General features: G+C 48.2%; 3 protein-coding genes and 1 long non-coding RNA gene across 12 annotated transcripts in view; 3 read left to right on the forward strand and 1 right to left on the reverse strand.

Annotated features, from left to right (window-relative positions):
- Nucleotides 1–76: 76 nt before the first annotated feature.
- Nucleotides 77–5434, reverse strand: LOC141569148 (uncharacterized). The gene is made up of 2 exons (XR_012492571.2): nt 5371–5434; nt 77–362 (listed from the first exon to the last, which is right to left on the reverse strand). It is a non-coding gene; the product is annotated as an uncharacterized LOC141569148 (long non-coding RNA).
- On the forward strand, nt 5048–11082 carry GSTT4 (glutathione S-transferase theta 4). 5 transcript variants are annotated; one of them, XM_074321182.2, is made up of 5 exons: nt 5048–5281; nt 6687–6774; nt 7330–7480; nt 9451–9627; nt 9959–11082. In XM_074321182.2, exons 1-5 carry the CDS (start codon nt 5170–5172, stop codon nt 10151–10153), a joined length of 723 nt encoding a protein of 240 aa, XP_074177283.2. In that variant the 5' UTR covers nt 5048–5169; the 3' UTR covers nt 10154–11082. The 5 variants fall into 5 exon arrangements, with proteins under 5 accessions (XP_074177283.2, XP_074177285.1, XP_074177286.2 ...); XM_074321184.2 differs by having other exon boundaries at nt 5049–5281; nt 9930–11082; XM_074321185.2 differs by lacking the exon at nt 5048–5281 and adding an exon at nt 5345–5461.
- Nucleotides 11083–12456: 1374 nt separating this feature from the next.
- On the forward strand, nt 12457–13945 carry DDT (D-dopachrome tautomerase). The gene is made up of 3 exons (XM_019710323.3): nt 12457–12718; nt 13068–13243; nt 13696–13945. The coding sequence occupies exons 1-3, from the start codon at nt 12611–12613 to the stop codon at nt 13766–13768; spliced, it is 357 nt and encodes a 118-aa protein (XP_019565882.1). The 5' UTR covers nt 12457–12610; the 3' UTR covers nt 13769–13945.
- A 1971-nt stretch (nt 13946–15916) lies between these two features.
- Nucleotides 15917–19603, forward strand: part of CABIN1 (calcineurin binding protein 1) — a 146181-nt gene continuing 142494 nt past the window's right edge. For 4 of the 5 annotated variants that reach the window (XM_019710328.3, XM_074321576.2, XM_074321577.2 and 1 more), the window contains exon 1: nt 16222–16361. The gene's annotated coding sequence lies outside the window, so the exon portion shown is untranslated. Of the gene's footprint in view, nt 15968–16221; nt 16362–19603 lie in introns of those variants that run through there. The other variant, XM_074321575.2, reaches the window with a different exon arrangement.

Genomic DNA, 19603 nt, shown 5'->3' on the forward strand with positions numbered 1-19603 from the left:
GTTGCAGAATCACCTCCTAAAATCCAGTTTCGTGTGCCTGATACACTAGTAAGCCAAAACATTGAGATACCGATGCTTGGAGATGGAGAAAGTTTTATTCAATTTTGGCCAAAGCAAGAAGACAGGTGGGCAAGATCTCTCAAATCTGTTTTTCAAAAAGCAAAAGTAGGGAGTTTTTATGCAGCTTGGAAATAGGGGCGTTCCAGGGAACTGAGAGAAGTCTGTGTTTCTTTAGTCATAGATAATGTTTTTTGTATTAGACTCCTGGGCGTCAGCAGTTGGTTGCAGCTGGCTTGGAGACATTCTTTCCTTCTGCAAAACAAACTTACAAGTTCTTCTTGTGGCCCTGGGGTTATTTCTTCCTGCTTGACAAAGAAACAGTACATCAGTGACACAAAATTATATTGTGAGAACAAGGGGTGCTGGGTTTAAATAACCAAGATTCTGCAAAATATCTCATAATTGCCTGTCAGTGACATTATCTTTAAAGCAAAAAGCAGAAACTAGATGTCTTGTGACTATCACCATTGTTTAAGCTGTCATTGTTTTGTGCTTAAGAGCTGTATTTTTCTATTATCTCAAGCAAAGTATATCTTTAAACATTTCTGGAACTTGCTCTACAGGTAGTCTTTCAGAACATGCCTAACATATTTTCTTAACCTTTGACTATAAGCTATGTGACAACCAGAGCAATTGAAACATTTAGTTAATGCCTGTACCTACGAGGTTGGACAATTAAGTTCGTGAACTCATCCTAGAAAAAGTGCTACATACCTCATTACTGAATATCACTAAGGTCACTTTGGAAGCTATGCACTGACCCCAGTGCCTAGTCTACTCTTCAAAGCAATTCTGGAACTCTTTTTCTGGAATGGCCATCAGAGCTGTCATCGTATTACCCTTGATGTCCTGAATGTCATCAAAATGTCTTCCTTTCAATATTTTCTTTATCTTCAGGTAAAGAAAGAAGTCATTGAGGACCAGATCAGGTGAGTAGGGAGGGTGTTTCAATACAGTTATTTGTTTACTGGCTAAAAACTCCCTCACAGACAGTGCCGTGTGAGCTGGTGCATTGCTGGGATGCAAGAGCCAAGAACTGTGGGCGAGAAGTTCAGATCGTCTAACTTTTCCATGCAGCCTTTTCAGTACTTTCAAATAGTAGACTTGGTTAACTGTTTGTCCAGTCGGTACACATTCATAATGAATAATCCCTCTGATAGCAAAAAAGGTTAGTAGCGTTGATGCAACAAGTTCGCGAACTTAATTGTCAGAACTAGTATATTCTAAAATTAAATTATTTAATTCTAGCTGCCAAAAATGCTAGGGGAATTAAAATCACAGGAGGCTCGGCTACAGAGTCGGTTTGGAGGGGAAAATCTGAACAAAGACTCAGTCATGCAGGGCCTTAAATGCTAAACCGAGGGTCTGTAAACCATGAATAGGAATGGAGTGCTCAGATTATGTTTTAGAATAATATTCTGGCTGCTGGTGGGCATTGTGAGACAGGCTAGTTAGCATGCTGTTAGGCAGACAGGAAGGTCCCTGGTAAAATAAACAAAGACAGCCATATCCTGAAACTTCAGGTTCTAAAATAACTCCTTTACTCCAGGACAAAATGTAACAGCGCGTTGAGGTTAATAAAGTATCTCATAAATCCCTTTTGGCTGGACAAACGGGAGCGGATCTGATATATAGGAATGGGTTATTTTGCTAATCCCTTCAGGATGGGCAACAGTTATTTTGCTAATCCCTTCAGGATGGGCAAACAGAACAAACCTGACCCACAAATTCCATTAAAAGGCGCCAGCTCCCCTTCCCCAAATAGGCAAGGGAAGGTATAAAAGTAAGAGCTTTTGCCTCAGTCATGGGGCACCCCATTCGGGGACCCCTCCTGCTCGGGAGCTGCATTTCTTTGCTTTTTAATAAACTATCCTCTTTTACAACTCGTTGCCTCTCCCTGGGCCGTGTTTCCATTCTTCAGTTTCACGAGCCACGATCCCGGCACTCACAGAAAAAATCTCCTACATTAGTTGGATTGGAGGGTGGCCAGGGAAGAAGCAGGGAGATTGGCTATTGCAGTAATCCAGCCGAAGGTGACATGTGGAGAAGGGTAGATCACTGATGGGTGAGCAGAACACGTTCTTTCCAGCCTGGAGAGGGCTGCAGCACAAGGCCAGGGAGGCACTGTCCTGAGAGAATAGGTCTTCCTTAGCTGGGGGGCATGGGGACCAGGGAGGCCAAGCTCTTCTCAAGTTTTCCAGTAACTGATCCTCTTGCCAAATGGCTTTTGCTGACACTTGAGTTTGGGGGTGATATGGGAGAGCTCCCTCACTGTAAAAGTTTGAAGACTCCCTCACTATAGAAGTCTGAAGCCTTCCTCACTATAGAAGTTTGAAGTCTCCTTTTCCCTAGTTTCTTAGCTCCTTAGTCCCTGGTTTCAATCACTCTTCTAATCAGTTTCTTCCTAAACTATATATTGCTCCTAGCCTAAATCACAGAATGTTTTCACCCCTGCCTAATAACTACTTAAAAGACTGTGAGGTATAATCATTGGAGCCCAACATTCCCCCAAGTCACTCCAGACCTAACTCTTGGATAAATAAACACCATCCCAGAGACCAAATGTGTTTTAACACTCCTCCAGGCCAGTCCATACCTTACCTCTGGGTGAAATCAAGATAATTGGGCTTCAAGTCCTACTCTTGGAGCCAGCGCTTTTAATTTATCAACCAACTCCCGTTTCTCCTCATCTAGAGGCTGTTGGGATACAATTTAACATCAGATAGGGCAAGGGTTTCATGAATCCCCATTAGGTAGGGACAGCTCTAACCCCTTCTCAGCTTGAAGCAGATACAGAAGAAGAGACCTCCCATCCCTCAACTCCCCTCAGAGATTTATGGGGATCACATCTGTCAGGAGAAATAAGGCAGGCAGTTAAGAGACAGGTAATAGGGTCTTTGCATTCCTGCACATCCAACACAATCTTTGGGAAGCACTGCCTGGAGACCTCCCAAATTCTTCCCTTATCTGCCCTAACCATTAGCCACTGTGAGGAGACTAAAAGACAATAAATTAGACCAATCCTGTGCAGTAAAGGGATACAACGACCTCCCTCTCACCCTAGCCTCATTATATCATCATTATAATATCATATATATGCCTGGTAGTTCATTAGTATCATTGTGACAGACTGAATTCTGGATTGGGACATGTACAGTCTAAGACGATGGGGTAATGGCCCCTTATCAATCACAGATGTCAATCAAGCGGTCCTGGTCCCACTCTGGGAGAGGAACAGCCCATCCCAGAGAAAAAAAGATAAAACCCCTAGGCTCCCGCAAGCTGCTGCCTCTTGAGCATTTAGCTTTTTTTCTTTTTTCTTCCCCCTTCTTCTGCCTCTTCCCACCCACCACCACTCTGGTTCAAGCCGTTGTTTCTCAGTCCAGTTGTGTAGGACACAGCTTCCTGGCCCAGGCTGGTATCATGAGCCTTGCCCTCTTCCCGGCTGAGGAGGTGAGTCGCTGGTTGGCAGTTGGCCGCTCACAGCAGCTCACAGCAGCTCACATCAGCTGCCAGCCGCTCACGCTGGCTGCCACTGCTCCTGGCAGCACACGGTAGCCCACAGAAGCACAGAGCAGCTCATGGCAGCACACAGCAACCTGTGGCGGCTCACACCAACCTCTAGCTGCTCATGGCAGCCCAGCTCCAGGGAGAGCCGTTGTTCACAATCTTAGCTGTAGAGGGCGCAGCTCACTGGCCCCTGTGGGAATCGAACTGGCAACCTTGGCTTCATAGCGCTCCACCTGAGCCACCGGGTCGGCTGGAGCATTGAACTTTAAGCCCCTCTTGAGCCTTGCCTTTGCTCGGGGCCTGCTCCAAACCTTTTGGAGTATACTTTCTCTCTTAATAATAATGCCACCTTGAGCCTTGAGCCCTTGAGCCCTTTGAGCCTCTTGAGGCTTGCTTTTGCTTGGCCACTCCAAACTCTTTGGAGTGTACTTTTTCTCCTAATAATGCCACTTTGAGCACTGAGCCTTAAGCTGCTTTTCTCAGTGCCCGCTCCTAATTCTTTGGAGTGTACTATCTGCTCTAGTAAACTTTCCTCTTACCACTTTACCTCTGTGTCTCGTTCAATTCTTGACTCGAGTTGCCAAGAACCCAGACACCCCATCAAGGAGAGCCCATCCTTTGGTAACGTACTGGTAAAGTTTCCCAGTTTTCCTCCCCAATGCCCAGGTTCGATCCCCGGTTTGAGAGCGAAGCCGGAGTGGCCAAGAGTCACAGTTTTGCATGGGCCTGGGTTCGACCCCTGGTGTGGAAACCAAGCCTGGACATCGCTCCAAGAAGGGCCCACTCTCCGGTAACGGGCGTTGTCTTAACTCAGGAGGCTCTCTTAGAGAATGGGGCATTATAGCCACTAACCTGGGGAGCTCCAGAGTCACAGTTGGAGGGACTTGATCCTGCTGAATATAAGTGGAGAAGTTCTAGGCCCCCTGAAAACCTCTAAATGAGCCCCACGGGCTTTTGAACTCCAGGGAGGGGGATCAGCTGGAGTGTAATGTATATGACCTGTTAAAAGTGAACTGGCATCTTAAGATGCTTAACCATAGAGCTGGGAGGACTATGTATGGAGCTGGGCCCCTTGTTAACTCTAGTCTTGACTTCCTGTTGAACTCTAAGGTAACCTGGTGGGGGCGGGGAATGTCAAAAAAAGGGGGAGCTACGTTGGGCTCAGGGATTTTTTTGCCACGTAGGACTGCCCTCTGGGCGTGAGCGTGTTTGTACTCCTTGGTGGTTCGGTTTTCTTGTTCCGAATAAACTGCTTTTCTTTTGGCGGTTTATCTGGAGAATTATTTTGGCCAGTCGACAGATCCCAGAGGATTGGGGAGGGGCAGCTAATTCTTTGCTGGAATGTGGGTTAGGCCTCCGCGGAGAGCAAGTCTGCACACCCTTCCCAACCTCCACCCTGGGCACGGCACCAGGCCCTGGGGAGGCTGCAGCACCTCCTTTCTCCTCCTCCCCTCTTTGTGGTCTTAGGAGCCATCCAATGGGCGGGGAGGGCGTGGCCAGGCTCCAGTCGAGGGCTTCGCGTGTCTGTAGGCTCGGGTTGTCCAACGGTTCTTGGCCCCCACTCGGGTCTGCCCCCTGGATCTGCCTGCCGCCCCCGCCATGGGCCTGGAACTCTACCTGGACCTGCTGTCCCAGCCCTGCCGCGCTGTCTACATCTTCGCCAAGAAGAACCGCATCCCCTTCGAGCTGCGCACGGTGGAGTTGCTCAAAGGTGGGCGGGGCAGTCAGGCGCGGAGGGGTTTGGGGGGGTAGGGGGGTGGAGGGGTGGGGGCAGAGTCTGGACCTCCTGTGCAGACCGACCTTCGCCCGCCGGCGCGGCTCACCGTACGGCTGCGTGTAGACAGACGGGTAGACAGACTCTCCTGCGAAGAAACCACAGTAACAGTTATCAGTTGTGTATTTTTAAAGAGCTTTGACCTTTGCCTGCCTTGCTTGACCTTTGCCTAGTGAATACTAAACATTCTTTAAAATACAGCTTAATAAGAGGGAGCAGGGCAGCTAGAGAGTATTGGAGTTTGGGGGGTGGGGATGGGGAAGTGGAATGGGTGCCCCAGTACCTCTACACTAGGGCTTGGAGAAACCAATGAAACTGCCTCCTCATTTCCTAGTAGGAGTAATCACTATCTCTGAGTTTCTGCATCTGCTGGTCTCTTCATTCCTATCTATCCCTGCATAGGTCTCCTCCACTTTTACAGAATTCGGTGGAGGGGGCCGGGCTGTAACTGAACAGTAAGGCGAGCGTGGGATCCAGAGCCCCTTGGGCAGGCCGGGAGGGAGGCCCCTGCTTGCCTGAGCCTGCCCGCTTTCTGTCTTTGGTTCCCCCAACCTGGGCCACCAGCTGCTAGGCTGCCACCTTGCTCTTCCTTTCCAGCTCTCCTTGGGACGGGTGCTGGGCACAAAGGGAGTTTCTGGAGGCAGACTGGGTAGGGGTGATTCTGTCCACTGAGAAGGGCAGAGAGGCCTACAGGGGGTCCTGTTGCCAGACTGGAGCCAGTTTCTACTGAGGCCCTCGGACTCCATGCACATTAAGTGGTGTACCCTCTAGCACTGGCCCCTGGCTGGGGAGGTATGCAAAAGTGAGTCAGACCTGGACCCCCATTGGGGAGGGTGCCTTAAAAGTTTGGCACAGGAAATAAAGAAGAGCTGAGCTGCTGGAATCTGGGTGGCTGAATGGGGCAGGAGTTTCTGATGAGAGCAAGGATAGACTGAGGGCTGTGAGCGGGTGTGGTAGGAGCTCTGTGGTGTGTACAGATCACTCTGCCGACGAAGGAAGATGGATTGCAGGGGTCAAGTTTACAGCCCAGGATGGAGGCTGGAGTGTCTGACATAGCTGTGTATGTATTTGTGTGTATTACAGCTCCAGGGAATCTCTCCCCTCCTCTCGGGCCCAAGTCAAGATGCTGTTTGGCCCAAGTTCCAAGGGGGAGGACACAGGAATGGTGGCCCTTTTGGTGGGGTCAGGGTCTGTGATTTGGTGACCAGTGGAGTGGCCTCCTTTCTTTGATGTCCCACCAGGATAGGGGTCTCAGAAAAGTCCTGGATGTTGGGTGCGGGTGTGCAGAGAGACCTTGGAGGGATCAGAGTTCTCCCCACCACCTCAGTGGTTTCTTCCACAGGCCAGCACCGCAGTGATGCTTTTGCCCAGGTGAACCCGCTGAGAAAGGTGCCAGCCTTGAAGGATGGGGAGTTCACCTTGGCTGAGAGGTAATGGGTCCCTGGATTTTTGCATGGCATCGTGGGGCTAGTCAGCCATCTGTGTGTCCACTGTTGATGGCTTGGATCGTGGCTTGTGTGCCCCGAGCGCCAGGGTGGAAAGTGGCTTGAAGTAGGCAGAGGTGCCTGGGGCGGGGAGGGGCATCTGGCCTTGTTCCTGGTGTATCATGCTTTGGATATGTTGGGAACTGGTACTGGAGATGCTTTCATCCTTCGTGATCCATGCTGGGCACTCGTTTTTGTGGAAGCTTTCCCTGAGCACACCTTACCCCCTTCTGAAGTCCCATGCCATTCTGTTTTTCACTTGGTGCCCTTAGTTCAGATGATGGGATGGCCCAATATAGAGCTGTGTGACCTTGGGCAGTCACCTAAACTCTCTTAGCCTCACATTCCTGCTTAGCACCATGGAGGTCGTGAAATGATCCACTCACACAAGTTGGGGAAAGACATGTCAGGAGCAGAGGCCTGCCCCACCCAGAACCTGGCCCCTGTGGAGTAGCTGAAAAGTGACTGGGACATCTCCCTCGCTTCCGCTGTGCCTCCCAGTGTGGCCATCCTGCTGTATCTGAGCCGCAAGTACAAGGCCCCCGACCACTGGTACCCTGAGGACCTGCAGGCCCGTGCCCGCGTGGATGAGTACTTGGCATGGCAGCACACAGCCCTACGGAGTAGCTGCACCCGGGCCATGTGGCAGAAGGTGAGCCCCAGGGGGTAGGGACCCCTCCCAGGATGGTAAGTGAAAAAAAGTCAAAGTAGGAAGAAATGAGGGGACATTTCAATAAGTGTTGATGTGGTTTCTGGGTCTGCAAGGATTTCTAAGCCTAAGAACAATGGAAGACTTAAAGAAGTACCTCATCGACTTTACCCATGCAATGAAATTTTGTCTAAGGACAAAAACAGTTAAATTTAAAACAAGCTAAAACCTAGGAAAGATCTTGGCAAAGATACGTTAGAAAGACGTAACATTCTTAATATTTAAGATGTTCTTAGAAACCCATTAGACAAAGACACAGAAGGAAAATAGGCAAAGGACACCAGCAGGGATTTAATGGAAGGACAGAGAGAAATGGTCAATAAATGGATGAAAACCCATTTCACCTCAATAAAACTCAAGTAAATGCACATTAAAATAGCATGCACATGGGGCAGCTGGTTAGCTCAGTTGGTTAGAGCATGGTGCTCTTAACAACAAGGTTGCTGTTTTGATCCCCACATGGGCGGGCCACTGTGAGCTGCGCCTTCTACAACTAGTGTTTCCCCGAAAATAAGACCTAGCCAGACAGTCAGCTCTAATGCGTCTTTTGGAGCAAAAATTAATATAAGACCCAGTCTTATTTTACTATAAGATGGAATATAATATAATATAACATAATATAAATATAATAATATATAATACAGTATAATAATATCGGGTCTTGTATTAATTTTTGCTCTAAAAGACACATTAGAGCTGATTGTCCGGCAAGGTCTTATTTTCGGGGAAACACGGTACATTGAAACAACTACTTGACTTGGAGCTGATGGGTCCTGGAAAAACACTCTTGAATGAAAAAAAAAAAGGGGGGTGGGGGGGCTGCCGGATGGCTCAGTTGGTTAGAGCGTGAGCTCACAACAACAAGGTTGCTGGTTCAATTCCTGCGTGGGATGGTGGGCTGTGCCCCCTGCAACTAAAGATTGAAAATGTTGACTGGACTTGGAGTTGAGCTGTGCCTTCCACAACTAGATTGAAGGACAACGACTTGGAGCTGATGGGCCCTGGAGAAACACTGTCCCCCAATAAAATTTATTAAACACACAAACAAAACTAATACCAGGCAAATGGAATCCAATTAAAGAGTTTTTAAAAAAAGAAAAAATAGCACGCACATACCATTTTTATTTATCAAATGTGCAAGTAATTTTGAAATGTGTACTCTGAGTAATTATTTGTAAAGTACTGGCACACAGCAGGTGCCCTGTGTATGTGAGGGAGCATGAGAAGGCATGCTCACATTGCTGCAGGTAGGGTACCCCTGTTCTGAAGGGCCATTTGGCAAGAAGTAGGCTTCCATCGCCTTGAAAGTGTCTGCCTTAAGCCTCTAGGGTCTGGGAGAGGAGCCCCCACAAGTTGGTGGGGGCAGAAGTCTGTTGCATTTGAGGAGTGAGTGTAGACTTGCTCCTCAACGTGTGATCCATGGGCCAGGAATGACAGCATCACCTGGCAGCTCGGTGGAAATGCAGTCTCAGGCTCCAGCCGACATACTGATTAAGAATGTGCACTTGAATGAATCCCATCCCAGATGGATTCGCAGGCACATTCCCATTTGGGAAGTCTGGGTGGGGTAGGGAGTGGGGATAGGATGGCAGCTGCACTGGTGAGAGCCTGGGGGTGAGGCCTTTGTGGTGAGGGCAGTGGGAGCCATGGAAGGCTTTATACAGGGAGAAGATATGGGCAGACTGAGACCGCAGAAGGATTCCCCTGGCTGCCATGTGTGAGGACCCAGGTAGAGGTGGAGGCTGTCCCTCTATGAGTAGGAGATGAGGCCTGGGCAGGTGATGGCTGTGGGTGGAAAGGAGTGGGTAGCAGTGAGAAGAAATCCAAAGGACTGGTGATGGATTAGATGAGAACAGAACCAGATGGGGCTTTGGGCTGAACCTCAGCCCTCTCCCTGCCTGCCCACCCACCAGATGATGATCCCTGTGTTCCTTGGTGAACGGGTGCCCCCTGAGACATTGGCGTCTACTCTGGCTGAGCTGGACAGCTGCCTGCAGCTGCTTGAGGACAAGTTCTTGAAGGACCAGGACTTCCTTACGGGGCCCCATATCTCAGTGGCTGATTTGGTGGCTATCACAGAACTGATGCATGTGAGTACTGTGGGGTGGGGTGACCCACCGGGAAGTGGAGTGTCCTGGGAGGGAGCCAATGTACCATCTCATGTCTCCCTTTGTGGCTCTGGGACCCTGGATAAGTCACTTCCCCCTCTGAGGCTCAGTGTCCTCACCTGTAAAATGGGACTTCAGAGCCCCACCCTGCAGGGATATTGAGCAGCTTCTCAGTGTCTCCTGGGGGAGGACCCTCAGCTTATCAAATGTGGGGCAGAGGAGGGAAAGTCCACCTAATAGATTCCTAAACCAGGTCATGCTATCTTGTGCTTAACCATGCCCAGCCCTACCTCCTGGCTCCCTCTTCCGATAGCCCGTCAGTGCCGGCTGCCAAGTCTTCAAAAGCCGACCCAAACTGGCCGCCTGGTACAAGCGTGTGGAGGCCGCAGTGGGGCAGGACCTCTTCCAGGAGGCCCATGCAGTTGTCATGAAGGCCAAAGACCTACCTCCAGCAGACACTGCCATGAAGGAGATGCTAAAGCCCTTGGTGCAGGTTTTGTTGCGGTGATTAGGGGTGAGGCCTCCGCAGAGCCACCAAATGGAAACTCTGTTGTCAGAATAAAGAGATGGAGCTGCCTGTCTCCTAGGCCATGAGCAAGACACTCTGCACAGTCTCTGGTCCCCAGTTACTCCATGCATCCAGCCTGCATTCCTTCTTTTGTTTGTCTTCTCACTCCACTCCTGCCCTTTCCACTTCAACTTCCATGTGACCTCTGGACAGAGCTTTAGTAAACATGTATTTGACCCTATCTGTCCTCCTCTTGAAACTTTCCGTCTTGCCTCACTGCCCTGAGGCTATAGTACAGGTCATTGAACTTTGCATCCAGGCAAAGCTCCCACCCCTTCAGGCTGCCCTCTTCTGGTTGCACCCATGACTTTCCAGCACACCCCTGCCCCCAGCTTTCTCCTCAGCCTCCTGGGCTTGGCTCATGCTGATTCCTTTGCTTACAGGGCTCCTCTTTACCTTCTTTGCCTGCTTTATCCCCCCACCCTCCATCTTTTGGCACTTGTCACTCTGCACTAGTGCTTTCCTCCCTCTGCCCTGGCAGGAAGCTGGTTCTCTGCCCCCTGGGCTGAGCAGGTGTCACAGATGGGGGTTGACACTGTGAAGAGATGTTTGAGTTAGGAATGGCCTCCGTCTCTTGGGTCTCTGGAGTGACACTGTCTCTGAGTGGGGTTCAGGCTGGTGCATGAACCTTCTTGCAGTCAGGGAAGGTCCAGGTTATTTCCTAGCCCTCCAGGTGTTGCTGAGAAGCCTTGCTCTCCTAGGCCTACTTGTAACCTTGACCACTGTCGTCTCCATGCCCCATTCTGGGTTCTAGATTTTCCACCTGTCCTTGCTCTTTCCCTTCAGGACAGTCACAACCTACCTGTCTTGTGTACCAGATTCTCTGATATCTGAGTCATCCAATAAACTGCTAATGGGTCATGAACAGACAGAGCCTCTTGGCCTACCTGCCTTTCCACGGAAGCTCCTTTAGTATTCACACTTACAAGATCTGACAATTAAGTTCATGAACTGGTTGCAATGATGTTGCTAACCTTTTTTGATATCAGAGGGATTGTTCATTATGAATTTGTACCAACTGGACAGTTAACCATGTTTACTATTTGGAAGTGCTGAAAAGGCTGTGTGAAAGTTAGATGACCTGAACTTTTCACCAACAATTCATGGCTCTTGCATCACGACAATGCACCAGCTCATATGGCACTGTCTGTGAGGGAATTTTTAGCCAGTAAACAAATAACTGATTGGAACACTCTCCCTACTCACCTGATCTGGCTCCCAATGACTTCTTTATCTGAAGATAAAGGAAATATTGAAAGGAAGGCATTTTGATGACATTCAGGACATCAAGGATAATACTATGACAGTTCTGATGGCCATTTCAGAAAAAGAGTTCCGAAACTGCTTTGAAGGGTGGACTAGGAGCTGGCATTAGTGCATAGCTTCCCAAGGGGAGTACTTCGAAGGTAATGATAGTAATATTCAGCAATGAGGTATGTAACACTTTTTCTAGGATGAGTTGGTGAACTTAATTGTCTGACCACGTAGAAGTTCAGATGTGTAATTGAAATTGTCCAGATACACCCACATAGTTTCAATTATATTTTCATTTACAAATCAGAGAATTTCAAAACACTGATGAGAGTACCATGGTTAGCCATAACAAAAGATTTCCACGTTTTAAATAACACCTTTTGTTTTGCTTATGAAAATACAGGGTGCCATAAATATTGCTGATAATTGTATTGGGACCTGGCTCCTGCCCTCTGGTGGACAGTTTCTCACTCTGAGGCAAGGTTGCTACAGGCATAAGACAACACAAAGGACGATGTCCAATATCTGCCGGGTCCAGGCAGGGATGCAGTAAATCCAGGATCTTTGCCCAGCCCCACGTGTCACACACACGTGCTACCAGGTCTCCTGATGAAGAGAAACACACATTTTTATACTGAACGTGAAGTGGTGGCAACTCATTCAAAAAAATTTTAATTCTCTGGCGATGTAACGTTATTAAGGTAGATCCTAGGGAGGGCCCCTACAGGTGTGTGTGCGTGTGAGTGGGGCCGTTTTTCAGACCTCCATCTAAATTTGGGATAGGCAGCAGAAGACTGCAACTCTGGAAAGCCACAGGAAAACCTCAGGACAGTGTGGCTGGATCGGAGGCGGGGCTGGCGGGGCCAGGGATCAGCCAATGTCTCGTTAGGGGTGGGGTTACACCAGGCTAGCCGGGCATTAGGACTTCCGGAAATCTGTGCCAGAGCACACCAAGGTTGTCTGCAGCGCTTTGGGGGTGCAGCCTAGGCAGCCAATCAGTAGGTGCTGTGTGCCTGCACAGCCAATGAGGAGCTCGGTTTCCGCTGCGCCCCGCCCTGTTCCTTAATACGGGTCTTGGGAACACCTACCTGGACTCCGCGGGTTTTTCCTCCGCTGCGGCACCTCAGACGTCTTCGCGCCGACATGCCGTTTGTTGAGCTGGACACGAACTTGCCCGCTGGCCGCGTGCCTGCGGGGCTGGAGAAGAGGCTCTGCGCGGCCACCGCCGCCATCCTGAGCAAACCCGAGGACGTAAGCGTGGGCCCGGGAGCACGCGGCTGGGGGAGGTTGGTGGACCAAGGGTCCGGCTCTGTCCACGCCCCTACTTAACTACCATGACCCCGACTCCTCCCAAGGGCCTCCGCCCACCACCCGCCAAACTGACTTTCCGCTCTCTATGATCTCTCAGTCCCACCCCCCACCCCCATCTGCTCGGTATTGCCTTCCCTAGCCATGACTCTGACGTGCCTTCCAAGGACCCCAGTCCATGCCCCTAACCCTGACCCTGCGGGGTCCGCGCGTCTTCGATCCCACGCTTTTCGGCCCTGAGCGTGAGCCTGGCCTGCACCCGCTTCTGGTGAAACTTTCGTGTCCCCTGCAGCGCGTGAACGTGACCGTGCGTCCTGGCCTGGCCATGGCGGTAAACGGCTCGGCTGAGCCTTGCGCACAGCTACTTGTCTCCTCCATCGGTGTGGTGGGCACAGCGGAGGAGAACCGCGGCCACAGCGCCCGCTTCTTCGAGTTCCTCACCAAGGAGCTGAAACTGGACCAGGACCGGTGCGTAGAGGCAGGGAGAGGGCACCTGAGAGATTTCTGCACGACCCGGGGCAGTGATCCTGCCTCAGGGGCCCTCCTAAGGTTGGGGCAAAAAGTAAATTCTTCACCTTGCCCAAGAAAGCTCTACTGCCCTGGAGTCCCTTGACCCCTCAGGCCCCCTAGTGGTGGGTCCACCTTCAGACTGCTAGCAGCATTGAATGCAGTCCTGGCTATGTTGAGTGTAGTCCTGGGTGGGCCACGCTGATGTACGGACACCATCCAGCCCCTGACATGCCTGCTAACCTGTTGGGGGTTCTGGGGCAAACATTAATGGGGTGAGGCAGGCTTGCAAAATGCCTGGTGGGCTAAGGCAGGCTGGTCTGGGAGCCCATAGTGGGAGTGCCTAGCCTATGAGGCTTGGCGTATGAGTCATTAGCCAAGGAGCTGATGACATCTTTTTCTGTCTCCTGAAGGATAGTTATCCGCTTTTTCCCCCTGGAGGCCTGGCAGATTGGCAAGAAGGGGACGGTCATGACCTTTTTGTGATTGGCACGGAGGATATCCAGGGCATCTGAGAGTTGGCCACCTCATCCAGAGAGGCCTGGCAGAGTGAGGGCGTGGTGGATTCCAGTTTCTGGTACCCCCACATGCAGACATGCCTGTGATCTCACAGTCCTGTTCTTCCCCATCCTCATGCCAAATAAAAGAGCTTTGTCTTTCAAACATGACTTCTTTACGTCCCTTTACCCCTCCAACACATTCTGGGCTACCCTGGGGAGCAGGGTTGGTTTATGAGGTGGGGACCTTAGGGAACCTGGGAGGTGGGATGTTTCTTAATTTCAGGGCTGCTCTTTCATGTATCATATTTAGGCTGCTCAAATTGGAGGGTGGAGGGCTCATGCTGAAGGCCCTGCTCTCCATTCCCATGTGCAGGCTTCTGGGGAGAGGCTGACAGCCTGGGCTTTCCTGCAGACTCTGCTGACCAAATGTTGCTGTGCTCGGCCTGGGCAGTTCCCTGCCCATAGACTGCTCTGCCTGGCAGGAGAGCCAGGCGGGTTGGGCTTCAGGGACCTTCCCCGGCATTACCAAGCTCCATCTTCTCCCATGAGTCTTGTGGCGAATTCTCTAGCTATGTAAAACCCATGCCCCAGAATGGCAAACATGGAAATGCAGTGTCTGCCACTGGAAACTGAATGAAAGGGATCTCCCTCCCTCATCGAAATACCATATCATGCTTTCACATATCAGAGGATAAACATTGTATGGGCACTGTGTTTCACCCTTGTCTTTGGTGTACCAGTGAAATACCAAATTGAGATTTTTTTTCAGTCTCATTTAAGTTAGTTTCCAGTGGAAGGTGCCTCTGCCTGCTGTGTTTGTACCAGACCACTGCTGAGGACTCTCATTAAAAGCTAGGGCTTGGAGTTCCTTCCCCTGGCAACCTGTCCCAACTGTTTCTGCATTTATTCCTTCTGCCAACATGGGTGTCCTGCTTCCCTGGGGGGCTCCGAGAATGTGGGTTGAATGTGTGTGAATGAATAGTTGACTTGCCTAAAGAGGCACCTTTGACAGGACTATAAGGTAATAGTCTTATAGCTGGTCTCCACCTTAAATCTGTTATTACCACTCTGGTGAGAATGATGTCATCGGTTTGCTGTGGGGACTGGCCCCTCCAGCATTATCTCTCCCCACTCTGACCCTGAGATTTACCCCCTGGTGACACTATGCTGCCTCAGGCCCCTGGGTGGCCTGCATTGTTTCTCACCTCCAAACCCTTGCCACACATCTTTCAAGGTACAACCTAGGAGTGGGACCTGCATCCAAGCCTGTGTGTTATCCATGATACTTTAAAATCATTTGTTTATGCTTTTGTTCACTGTCCCTGCCCCCCAAGGCTATACTGTCAAAATCAAGGTTGGTGACTCAATTATTTTGTAGTTTGGCATATCAGTGAAGCTTTATTGTATGGAGCTGACTCTATGAGTGCTTCACAGTGATTTTACTGTCTTTAAGGTCAAAGATAAAGCTATAACATTCATTCCTATTTAAGCCATTCTTGCTGGACTCAAGTTAGCTATGCATTTCAACCAGTGTGAAGCCCTTCTCTAAAACTATCAGCTCCCAAGAGAGTAACCTCTCTCAGCCCGAGGCCTTATCAGAAACCCTTCAGAGCTGGGCTCTGGAATTCTGTCTCCAGCTCATTCATTTACCAGGTCTTGGTTTCTTTTTCCCCTTTGTTTCAATAGTTGATTGTATCTGTGCCTTTTGGGTTTCAAATCCTTATCAGAAAGAGGTGAGGCAAGGAATATGAAGGGGAATGCTCGTAACCGTTTCCCTCGTGTTTCCCAAGTTTCCGATGCTTTCAGGGCACCTGCCCCCGGTTGTACCAATAACACGGCCCGTCATTTAGCGACCGCTCGGGGCCAGGCACCGAGCTCGGCGCTTTCCAAGTATTACAAGTGGTGGAGCCGAAAGTCCGACCGCAAGCTGGCGCTCCGAGCCACAACACGAGGAACGACGCCTAGATTCAGGAAAAGTCGCAACCGTACCCCCGGCTGCTCCGGACCGCGTCGGACGCCTTCCGCAGGGTTTTTGGTAGCCGGCCAGCAGGAGAACGACGCATGCGCCCTCACTGATTGGCTGACGGAGCCGGCACCGGAGCCAATGGGAACGCTCCTTGTTGTTAGGCGCGCAGCCGGCTGGTGCGGGGGTCGGGACGGACGGCTGTTGCCGGGGAGACGCCTGGTGAATTCCCGGGCAACGGGTTTGGGGGAGGTCTTCCGTGTGGGGGCAGGTGTCTGCTAAGCCTAAGGCGGCAGCGGGGTCGCGGGCCTGAGGCACTGGGGGCGCAGGGTCGAGGCTACTGTGGACGCAGGGGGTTTCTGGGTAGCTCCTGTGCTACAGTAGGGGAAACCGAGGCCGGAGAGCGGGAGCAACGAGGCCAGGCTTCTCGGCTGCCCCGCAGGCCTCTTCACGGCTTTTGCCGCCGCCCTGGGGTACCTGGGACCGGCTCCGGCCTCGTGAGTGGTTTACAGTGACAACAACTGGAGCTACCATTGATTCGGCGTTTGCCGGTGCGAAGCCCGGCGTAACCCTTGACTCGCGTCCTTTCACTTCACCTTCACTGCAGCCCTGCGAGGTGAGTGCTGTTATCAGCGTCATTTACAAGGATGGAAACTGAGGCCGAGAGAAGGTGAAGTGACTTGGCCAAAGTCCCCCAGCAAACCAGTGGGTCAGCCCGACTCCAGACTGAAAAATCTTGACTGCACTGTTTCGCTGGAGCAGCCTGGCCGGGCTAGATAGAGTTGACACTCGCAGCTGTCTGCACGAGTGGCTTTGTGGGAGCCACGTAATTCTTTGGGATCAGTGTTACTAGAGGTCGTAACCATGGGGCAGTGGGATTCCATGCGGCCGAAAGGTTCCTTCTGTGTGTGATTAATAACTAGTTAGAACTGAAATATCCTTAGAGTGGTCTCGTTTGGAGTTGGCAAACTTTTGTTGTAAATATAAAAATATTTATATCTGTCTATATAGATTTGCCTGTGGACATTTCATATAAATGGGATCATACAATATGTGGTTTGTGACTGCTTTCTTAGTGTAATGTTTTCATGGTTTAATCCATGTTGTCAGTAGTTATTTTTATGGCTGAATAATATTCCATTGTATGGATATACCACATTTTATTTATTCATCAGTTGATGGACATTTGATTTGTTTCCACTTTATGGTTTTTATTAATAATGCTGCTATGAGCATACCTGCATTAATTTTTACAGTAGCATATTGCTTCATTGTGTGCACGTGCCATAATTTATTCATCCACTGTACTATCTATAGCCATTTAGGTTTTTTCCAATATCTTGCAATTACAAACAATGCTGCAATGAATGACCCTGTGTATACGTATTTTCCTGTTGTTGGAGGTAAATCTTCAGGGTAGATTTCTGAGATGTGGAAGTGCTGGGCTGAGAGGCAATTGCATATGTAATTTTGCCTGTTGTCGAATTCCCCTGCACAAGGGGTTGTACCAAGCTGCATTCCCACCCGCAATGTATGACAATAGTTCCTGTTTCCCCACAACCTCACCAACAGTGTGCTGTGGTACTTTAATTTTTGCCAGTGATAGGTGAGAAATGGTGTTTCAGTGCTGTTTTAATTTGCATTTCTCTAATTATAAGTGAGTTTGAACACATTTTCATATGTTTGCGAGCCAGTGTGTGTCTTTTTTGGTAAATTGTTCATATGTTTTCCCCATTTTTCTATCAGGTTTTTCTTTTTCTGCCCTCAGGGATTTTTTTTTTTTTTTAAATTTTGGTAAAATACACTTTACATGAAATGTACCATTTAAGCTATTTTCACATTAATGTACCTTTCCATGGCACTAAGTACATCCACATTGTTGGCAGCTATCACCACCATCCATCGCCATAACTTTTTCTCATTTTCCCAAACTAAAACTCTGTACCCATTAAACAATAACTCCATTCTTCCCTCTGCCAGCCCTTGGCAACCACCATTCTACTTTCTGCCTCAGTGAATTTGCCTATACTAGGTGTCTCATACAAATGGAATCATATAGTATTTGTCCTTTTGTGTCTGACTTGTTTCACTTAGCATAATGTCTTCAAGGTTCATCCGTGTTGTAGCATGTGTCAGAATGTCTTTTTTAAGGCTGAATAATATTCCATTGTATATACACACCACATTTTGTTTTTCCATTCATCTGTCAAAGGACACTTGGATTGCTTCCATATTTTGGCTATTGTGAATAATGCTGTGTCCCTCAGTTTTTAAGAGCTCTTTACATATTAGGAATATTAGTTCTTTGTGGTGTATGTTGCCAATATTTTCTCCCTATATATCAGTTGTCTTTTGACTCCTTTTGGATTTCTAAGAAAATTTAAAAATTTGTCCAGTTTTATTGAGATATAATTGACATATAGCAAGCACTGTATAAGTTTAAGGTGTATAGCATAATTATTTGACTTATGTGTATTGTGAAATGATTATCACAATAAACTTAGTTAACATGCATCATACGTAGATTCAAAAAACTATTTTCCTTGTGATGAGAACTCTTAGGATCTACTCTTTTAGCGACTTTCAAATATACCATACAACAGTGTTTGCTGTAGTTATCATGTTGTACGTTAATTACATCCCTAGTACGTATTTATCTTATAATTAGAAGTTTGTATCTTTTGACTACCTTCATCCAATTTCTTCTCTCCCATTCCCATCTCTGGTAACCACAAATCTGATCTCTTTTTCTATGAGTTTTTCTTTTTTTCGTTTTTGTTTTTGTTGGTTTCACATATAAGTGAGATCATACAGTATTTGTGTTTTTCTGTCTGACTTATTTCACTCAGGATAATGTCCTCAAGGTTCATCCATGTTGTTGCAAATGCCAGGATTTCTTTTTTATGGATGAATAATATTCCATTGTATGTCTGTCTTTGTCCATTCATTTGTTGATGGACACTTTGGTCTTGGCTATTACAGGTAATGCTGCTATGAACATGGGGGCACAGATATCTCTTCGATATAGTGTTTTTGTTTCCTTAGGATATATTCCAAGTAGAGGAATTGTTGGCTTATATGATAGTTCTGTTTTTAATTTTCTGAGGAATTTTTTAATTTTATGGCTGAATAATATGTGTTCCGTACTGTGTTCCATTGTAGCTATACCAATTTACAGTCCCACCAACAGTGCACAAGCGTTCCCTTGTCTCCACATTCTTGCCCCCACTTGTTATCTCTTGTCTTTTTGACGATAGATATCCTAATAGGTGTGAGGTGATATCACGTTGTGGTTTTGATTTGCATTTCTCTAAAGATTAGTGATGTTGAGTACCTTTTTAATGTCATTCACATATTTTGTCATTCACATATTTTGGTCATTCACATATTTTCCTTGGTAAAAGGTGTATTCACGTTCTTTGTCCATTTTTAATTGGATTATTTGTTTTTTTTGTTATTGAGTTTGTATGACTTGCGTATTGATTTTGGATAGTAAACCTTATCAGATAAATGGTTTGAGGATATTTTTTCCCCGTTCTATATAGATTCTTTTCATTTGTTGTTCATTTCTTTTGCTGTACAGAAGCTTTTTAGTTTGATGTAGTTCCACTGGTTTATTTTTGTTTTTGTGTGTGATTTTTTTTTTTCCTGTCATGCAAAATTTAAAACATTTTTAATGTAGTTAAGTTTGTCAATCCTTTCTTTTACTGCCTCTGGATTTTCAATCATAGTGAGAAAGCCTTTTGCTATACAATAAAGAGGAATTCAGCCATGTTTTCGGCTAGTACTTGTATGGTTTCATCTTTTTCATTTCGATCCTTACTCCACTTGGAGTTTATTTATATATATGGTCTGAGG

The sequence above is a fragment of the Rhinolophus sinicus genome, chromosome 9 (genome assembly GCF_057876585.1).
Source record: "Rhinolophus sinicus isolate RSI-liver-muscle chromosome 9, RSI-T2T, whole genome shotgun sequence".
NCBI lineage: Eukaryota > Metazoa > Chordata > Mammalia > Chiroptera > Rhinolophidae > Rhinolophus > Rhinolophus sinicus.

Coding starts and splice junctions, on each gene's coding strand:
- GSTT4 (XM_074321182.2), top strand. CDS start 5,170: ATGGGCCTGGAACTCTACCTGGACCTGCTGTCCCAGCCCTGCCGCGCT. Junction 5,282..6,686: donor CACGGTGGAGTTGCTCAAAG/GTGGGCGGGGCA, acceptor TTTCTTCCACAG/GCCAGCACCGCAGTGATGCT. Junction 7,481..9,450: donor CCCGGGCCATGTGGCAGAAG/GTGAGCCCCAGG, acceptor CCCACCCACCAG/ATGATGATCCCTGTGTTCCT.
- DDT (XM_019710323.3), top strand. CDS start 12,611: ATGCCGTTTGTTGAGCTGGACACGAACTTGCCCGCTGGCCGCGTGCCT. Junction 12,719..13,067: donor TCCTGAGCAAACCCGAGGAC/GTAAGCGTGGGC, acceptor TGTCCCCTGCAG/CGCGTGAACGTGACCGTGCG. Junction 13,244..13,695: donor CTGAAACTGGACCAGGACCG/GTGCGTAGAGGC, acceptor TGTCTCCTGAAG/GATAGTTATCCGCTTTTTCC.